General features: G+C 35.7%; 1 protein-coding gene across 1 annotated transcript; it reads right to left on the reverse strand.

Annotated features, from left to right (window-relative positions):
• Nucleotides 1-4,972: 4,972 nt before the first annotated feature.
• LOC132131505 (podocin-like) lies at nucleotides 4,973-7,781 on the reverse strand. The gene is made up of 8 exons (XM_059543547.1): nucleotides 7,297-7,781; nucleotides 7,112-7,215; nucleotides 6,908-6,980; nucleotides 6,533-6,615; nucleotides 5,719-5,922; nucleotides 5,586-5,641; nucleotides 5,433-5,511; nucleotides 4,973-5,359 (listed from the first exon to the last, which is right to left on the reverse strand). Exons 1-8 carry the CDS (start codon nucleotides 7,589-7,591, stop codon nucleotides 5,093-5,095), a joined length of 1,161 nt encoding a protein of 386 aa, XP_059399530.1. The 5' UTR covers nucleotides 7,592-7,781; the 3' UTR covers nucleotides 4,973-5,092.
• Between the last annotated feature and the right edge of the window lie 450 nt (nucleotides 7,782-8,231).

The raw sequence follows: 8,231 nt of genomic DNA on the forward strand, positions 1-8,231 counted from the left end.
AAAATGGTGGATATTATGTTAAAAGGCACAAAAATAAGCTCAGACTTTTGCAAAATGGCCATTATGCAGTTTTTAGGGTGGTTTCAATGCTCTGATTTAATTGGATCAGAAGCAGATGCACATTGTATGTTGGACTCCATCTATTAACAGCTGGCACAGTATGTGTTTTGAGAAAATGAGCACTTGCTTAAGCTTTCTTTATGTTAAGAGAGAAAAAATGTGATGTTTAGTGAATTCATGATTAGGTACGCAAAACAATATTCATGTCTTACACAAAAAATATGATATTAAATTCATGTTAAACTTAGTATTGTCAGAAACCACATGTAACAGTTGTGAGTAATAATAGACTGAACACAATCAGCACATTTCATAGTCAGGTGACGTTCAAAAGAAATTATTGTTTGCTTAAGTCCTCAAGCAGAACAGCAAGATATATTGTGAACTCATGCCAGGATGTCTTTATATTTCAAAAACTTGTAGCAAATCCTTGTGGGTTCGTGTGTGTATAATCTACTTTGGATTTTTATCAAGTGACGTATGAGTGTTTTCTGTAACTATAGTCAAAAATATTCCAATTGAGATATTTTTAATTCAGATGTTATAGGCTACTTTTTGTTTTTCTGAGTAGATATTTATTTTTATGCTGCTGGAATATATAGTTGTACCTTTGCTGTGTATTTTGATTTGTAGACAATTTGCACTGGGGCGTACAGTGATTGTACAGTTGTGAATGTTACTTTTAGATGCAATTTGTAACAATAAAAGCACAAATCACATATAATAATGCTAATATTTACGTGCCACGTTTGTCATTGTACATGTATGTTATGCTGATGGCCAGTATAATAAAAATATATACTATAAGAAATTAAAACTTTCAAAACTCAAAATTCACCAAAAAAAAAGAGCTTTAATTACAGTATCCTTATTCTTCATTTAAATAATTTGAATCTTAATTCATGGTCTTGGATTAAACTGTCTATCTTTAGCAGTGTTATTTTATTATTTGTATATTAATATTTTAAATTACATGTTATTTTTAAGTTAAATCAATTTTATGTGCTTTTTTATTTTTATTAGCTTTTAAAATGTATTAATATATAGCTTTATTGTTATTTTAGCTTTGTAATTTTACTACCCCGACTTAAGGTTTTGAGTATACCCTAGGTATTTCATGTACAGTAATAAGCTAATATATATATATATATATATTTTTTACTGAAAGAGATTAGTAGCTGTTGGAGACTTAATATTTAATACAGCAGAGGACGTAAATATATTAGTGCCAGGTGTCAGTCATGTTAAATCTATACTGTTTGGATGCAGTCTGACAGGTTTGTAAGACTTGACGGAGCCAGAGAATCTAAACGAAGCGACCCGATGATAACCAAATCACCGAGCGACCCCCAAAAATACAGGTAAATGCAGTTTATCCATTATAATATTCACTCATTCATTGTTTATTTATAAAGCACATTTAAAAACCACCCATGTTGACCAAAGTGCTGTACAGAGCATTATGAACAATACGTAAGAGCAAACTAATTACTGTTGATAAAATTAGAAAACAAATAAATAAATAAATGTGACAATTATAATGTATACATGTTATAATATATTTTTGGTGAATGGATTTAATAATAATATAATATAAATTAATTATAACGGCTATCATATTAATTCTATATGTTACTATATGAACTGAGAATATGAAATATATTGTTACCATGTTATTATTTATTTATTATTATTATTGATATCATAATACATGTAGGTATTAAACATTAAAATCATATTTTGTGAAGTAATTTATGTTTTGTGATTAGTTTATCTTGTATATTTAATACCCATCCTGCAGAAACACCTCCGGTGTCCATGGCTTCTCAGTTACCATTGAGACTCAGGCAACAAAGTTAAGGCAAGATTTATGTAGAAAACTAGACGTTTATCTAGTCCGTTTTTTTGTGAATAATAATGTTTTCATTTTGTCTTGTATTCTAGTAGCTCTGACTTTGTTGAAAGTAAAATTGAAGCTTTTCTTGTCAACTTTGAGGAGAAGATGGTTAACTTGTCAGAGGAGGCTTTTCAAACTCAAGTGACAGCCCTAACCAAGCTGATGGGGTGTGAAGACACGCAGCTCGGAGAAGAAGTGGACAGGAACTGGTCTGAAGTGGTCACACAGCACTATGTCTTTGACAGGCTCAATAAAGAAGTGAGAAATCAGTCCATATATTCCTATTCTTTATTATTACTCAAACTTTTATTTATAAACACTTTTAAATGTAAACATATTGGACTAACGTGACTAAAATACATGTTGGACTAACATGACTAAAACCCAATGCCATACTTTATTGTATGTAATGTTGTGATTTTATATAAAAATATAAGTTAAAAAAAAACACTTTTAAATGTAATCTAGCAAATCTCTAAATGTATTTACTTTTTTCGAACTGTACAATATAATGTGATTCCATGAATTCACTTGTAACTGACTGACTGGTTTTATTTTTATTTTTATTTTTTTTTTTGATTAAAAAAATACATATACATATATACTTTTTTTTTCATCCACATCACCAACGTTTTTTTAGTATCTTTAGTTCCTCACGTTTACTTTTTTTTCAGTAGATACTGACATCTGCTCTTGGTTGTTTATGCAGGGATCCATGCATCGGTAATGTTGCTTATTGAAACTATGGAGTTCTGGTCAAGAAGATTAAAGTCCTTGAGTGGACTTCCAGAGGAGCAGTCTTTAGGGGATTGGCTCAAGTTGGAGGAAGGTCTTGGCAACTTAGTGAATCAGTCTAAGCAGACTCTCCAGCTAGTGGACAGCACACAATCAGAACAGGACTGAGCTAAAAAGAAACCCCACACCAAGTAAGAGAGATGCAAGAATCAAACATAATAACTATCTTGCAAAACCTAGTGAGATACCTCATCTACTGCCAACTTAGCATCGTACACCCAATGGACCCTCAGAAACATGGGCAGATACTTCTGACAAAAGACACAAAACACACATAACCTGATTCATGTTTTTATTTGAACCATGTCCAAATTCCCTGTTTGCATCTTTGACAGGATTGAAATGAATTGTGTCTTACAGGCAATGAAGAAATTCCAGTTCTCTCAAGAAAACTTTTACACCCCAGCACTGCGTAACATTTGTTGCATGCCGTAAGTCAGGGGTTAGGGTTGTCCATTCCTGTTCCTGGAACTCACCTTCCTTCAGAATTTAGATCCAACAAACCTGGGCTAGACAAGACAAGATTATCATCTCTCATGGCTTGGGGCATAACAGTTGCGTTAACCAAATGCACTGTAAGCTTAAGTAGATTGTAGAAAACCATTAGCAACAATGATCTCTATGATCTTGATTCTTTTGTGAAATGGAGTTTTGAGTAATCCTGAAGACCTTGATTACCTGGTTCGGGGTGTTTAACCAAGATTCAACTTAAAGTCTGCAGGAAGGTGGACTTCCTGGAGCAGGACTGGATGCCCATGCCCCAGGCCATGAGTGATGATCTAATCATGTGTTATCAGGTAACTTTTCTTCACACCAAGTTGATTTGCTGGATGGTGGACCTTCTGCTAATGATGGTCCCAGTCCATGAACCGAATCTAACAATGCCTGAATTCTGTTGAAAAGCTGGAGGAGTATGCCAGGATCCTCTTTGGGAAACTTGACTACTTTTCCAAGTACATCTCAAGGTAATCTCATAAAACTCAATGCATCAAGAAGATACTCAATTCATCAAGAGGAGCTGCTTATAGTTAAGCATAAATTCATTATATAAATTGTCCTGCAGCTCTTGTCAGGTTATTTAGGAGGAGGCGATTCTGAAGGGCTCAGCTCAGAACAAAACAGAGAATGAGCTCTACCAACTTTCTAAATTTCAGGGGCTTAACAATCCTCTCAAGCAAGCTCTCTTTCTTGAGTAATGATTCAGATTGAGTTCTCGCATGAAATGCCATGGATTCTTCTGCTTTGTGTTCATTCAGAAAGAGTGTGGTGAGTGGGTGGAGGCCTGTCGAACACTACTGTCGGGTGTGAAGGGATGCCCTGTGGAGCTGCAGCTGTCTGGAAAAACTGCCACAGTCTGTGAGTGACATAAGCATGGGTCTTCTGGTTGAATACAGTTATGCTAGTACAGAATGTGAGTAACTTTATTGTATTTCTTCTTAGCTTGAGCAACAACCAGAGGAACCTAATAAAGAAGATGAAGAGGAACCCTTGAAAGACACCACTGGGCCTTATTTTTTACTGTAACTAACAGATTTTCATATAAGCAGTTAGCTTGCTAGCGATACAGCTAGTTTGAATTAGGGCCTAATAAAATGAACCAAATCACCTCCACAGGGTGAAAAAAAGCGCTAAAGGCCGAACACCTGCAGGCAGCTCTGGACAAGAAACAAGATCTGGAGAGGCAGATACAGGCTCGACCTAGTGTGGAGACCAAGTGTACATGCAGTGATTTATGAAGCACCACTCATACAAGTCTGTCTCAAACCAAGTAGCTTTCTGTTGGTCAGTTTGGTCAATTCGACTTGATCGACTTGATCGAATACAGTATATGTTATGAACTGACCTGTTTTCTGACCTCTGACTATATTTACCCTTTTTACAGCGAGCAAGAAGAATGTAACACCCTCATTTAAGGCACCCAGCACCCATTTTGAAGCTAAAACAAGAAGTCAGAAACCTGAAGCCAGCCCGAAACTGTCCAGAGGCACCAAGAAATACTAAATGGGAATAAACGCCATACTGGAGCTCACGTTGGGCAAAATAATAAAGTATTCAACAGATACATCTTTATTTGAAGTGTACTTGTATTGCACATATCATAAAATTTGCTAAAGATTACATTTAATAGTGTAAATTATTAGTATTTTTAAAGATTAAGTTAACGAGTTAGATGGAGCAAAGGCAACTAAATGTAAAAATAGATGAAATAAGCAAGCACAAATAAAAATTTACCCATACCATAATCCAATAACCAATATAGTACTGATATATTGTGCACGTTTATGTAAAATCATTTGTATGAAACTTCTTCCTAAGTGAACACTGACAGTCATGTTGTGTTTACATCATGGGCAAATCTTTGTTAGCATCATCGGAGCCATCGCCTGTGGTCAGGTTTTGATTGGCAGGTCTGGTCAAATTGCTGAGGTCGATGGAATGAGTCAGGACATCAGGAGGTATGTTGAGAACCACTGCAGGCTGCTCAGAGCGCAAATTGTTGAGGAGCTGCAGGAGACGAAGGTGCACAACCATTGGAGAACCAGAGAGAGACTCCACAGAGGCCTTCAAAGCCTCACAAGCCGCCTTTTCTCCCTCTGCAGCGATCACCTGTGTGAAGTAAAGCTGGGTTGTAAACTAAAAAGTTGTGGGTTCAAATCCCATTTCGTACTTATGGCCTTACTTTGACTTGTGCCTGACGTCTCGCTTCGGCCTCCACAGCAAAGTTGTGTTGCAGCTCAGGTGGAAGACTGATTTCTTCTCTGCAACAGTGGAGATATGTTATGAGTCCCTTGATGGGAAAACCTTTGGAGTCTAATCTGTTCTACATACTTACATCTCCGCTCGTTCCACCTTGATTCCCCACCTGCAGGTTACCGAATCTAAACTGACCTGCCCAACAAATATAATCTTATTAAAAACGTATTGCTTCAAGTCCTTGTGAGGTGTTCATATCTGTTGACATTTACCTGAATCTCCTGGGCCATTCGTTTCCGGTTAAGCAAAAGGTCAGTGAAGGTATGGTGGGCTAGTATCTCTCTAACAGACACCTGGGTCAGAGACTGCAGCACATCTGGGACACTGGCAAGGGAGGAATAACACACAGAGATGTTCTCGATACGATAGTAACACACCGCGCTCACTTCAGTGCACACCAGATCTTTGGTCACCACCTGAGGATACAATGACATGAAATTATATGGAGAGGTGTTTTATAATTTTTTAGACTTGCAATTTTCTTAGCAGTCGATAAAATGGGCCATAAAATACTCTTGACTTGCTTTGAAAGATCCAAGCCATATCTAGAGACCTAAGAGTGTTTTATTTATTTATTTTTTCAATTGGGCCAGTCTTCAACCAGATGCACCCTCATGTTTACAAGTAAACCCTCATGTTTACTTTACGTGTGTAAGTGGGATGGGATTTGACACAGTCAGCTTTTTAGAGTGCACTTCATTAAATGACTCCGAGGTCATCTCAGAAAAATACAATGCTGCGTACATAGACCTTAGTCGGGGGGTAGCACAATGTTTCATTTTTGACAGGAATGAAAGCAAGGCTGTGAGGGATAGAAATACAGTCTGTAAAAAAAACTGACTGCATGTCGACTGTTCAGCAGACAAAATGTGTTTTCGAAAAAACTTTCAGTAGACAAAAACTCAGTAAAGCTTTTATACATTCGTCCCTTACATACTCGTTTTCATCCATGTAAAATTCAATATGGTGTCTAACCTGATTAAGGTCTATGAGCGGAAAACTTTACTATCAAGGCAAAGAAATTACCGTGTGAGGAGGGATCTTCAGTATGTTCAGACGAATGTCCACTATATGGCATACATCCAAAAATGGGAAATAAAACATCAGCCCTGCAGCAAAATTAAACATGTAAGTCCACAAACATAAATTATTAAAATATAAAAAAGATTTCTTCTTAATAGTCACATACTAAAAGAACATTAAAATCAGTAATATGTTAATTAAAAATTATATTAACTAAATTATATTAAACATCTGTAACAATTATACATTAATATTAAAATATAAAATAAATATAAACATAAAAATTAAATACAAATATTTTTAAAATAAAATGTATTTCATAATAACTAGAATATGGCTATAAACTATAAAAGTGTTAATATGTAAATTAAAATGTACCAGGGCCCCTTGGTCTCTTCTGCAATAAATGCCCCAACCGAAATATAACGGCTCTCTCATGTTCTCTCACAATCTACAAATAAACAGTTTTATACATAATAACATTTATAAATGAAAGTTATGGGACCTCAACACGGTTACCAAATACATTATAATATTTTATTATTATTAAATCCTATAAAATCCCACTGGTTAAAAGCATACCTGCACACAGAACCATATGGAAAAAGGCAAGAAGAAGATCACCACAGACAGGACCAAGATGATAAGAAGTAGCTCACAGACTCCAAGGTATCTCTTCTTCAAGGCTTTATTGAAATATTAAAGACAAAAGAACATATTATAGATAGTTTCCATCTTTTCTGAGATGTTTTCTTCTCCACACTTACCTTCTCCAGGTCCTTCGGTCTCCAGTAATCCCAGCAACTCCTCTCGATCTTCTTTTATTTGTTCCCTCACATTGTCTACATTTACAACAGTGCTGCTCGAGATGATTTGAGCCTCCTTAGCTTCACCTCTTTCTTCTTCTACTGTCACATCTGGTTTTTCTTTTCTTTTGTGGGGCTCTTGGAGCTTCACGGATTTGGGTGCTTTGGTTTTCCTCTCTTTAGCAGAAGGTGATGGCTCTCTCTTAACCCGTCCAGATCTGGAAGAATGCTGAGATGTTTCTGCTCTTTTCTCCATTATTGGCCTCTCTCATGAGAAGCATCCAGAGATCAGTGAGAGGAGCATCTGTTGTGATGGTTCATCTGGTGTCTGGTCTGCTCCCGTTGACTTTTGTGGTTCTGAAAAGGGAGTATTTCTGTAGGCCTGTGCAGGTTCATATGATGACAGGGGAGTGTTTGCGCTCTTCTAATTACTTTTACACAGTGGTAACGTCCTACACAGAGGTGAATGGAACATAATGTGTTTTTTAGAAAAAGTATCTATCTATCTATCTAATATTTATGTATTTTAGCAAATATATACATATAATGAAATAAGACAGCATTTATACAGAATGGTTATTTGGGAAAATCTGTGGAAAAAGTCAATCTTTATAACAAAACTGGGTTACTTTTTGAATTATATTATTTTACATTCCCCTTCACCTCACAGTGTTGTAAACTGACAATTATTTGATAAAAAGGCAATGCAAAATGTTTTGGACAACAACATTTATATAATTATTATTAAGTTTAGTACTAATAGGAAGGAATAATATTAAGATTGTGGTTCATGTTTTCTTTTTAAGATCTTTGTTTAATACCAAGGTCGTGTTTATTTATATATGTGTGTGTAAAGAAAATGCACATTTGAATTTATATTTACTATTGTAACAAGG

The sequence above is a fragment of the Carassius carassius genome, chromosome 48 (genome assembly GCF_963082965.1).
Source record: "Carassius carassius chromosome 48, fCarCar2.1, whole genome shotgun sequence".
Taxonomy (NCBI): Eukaryota; Metazoa; Chordata; class Actinopteri; order Cypriniformes; family Cyprinidae; genus Carassius; species Carassius carassius.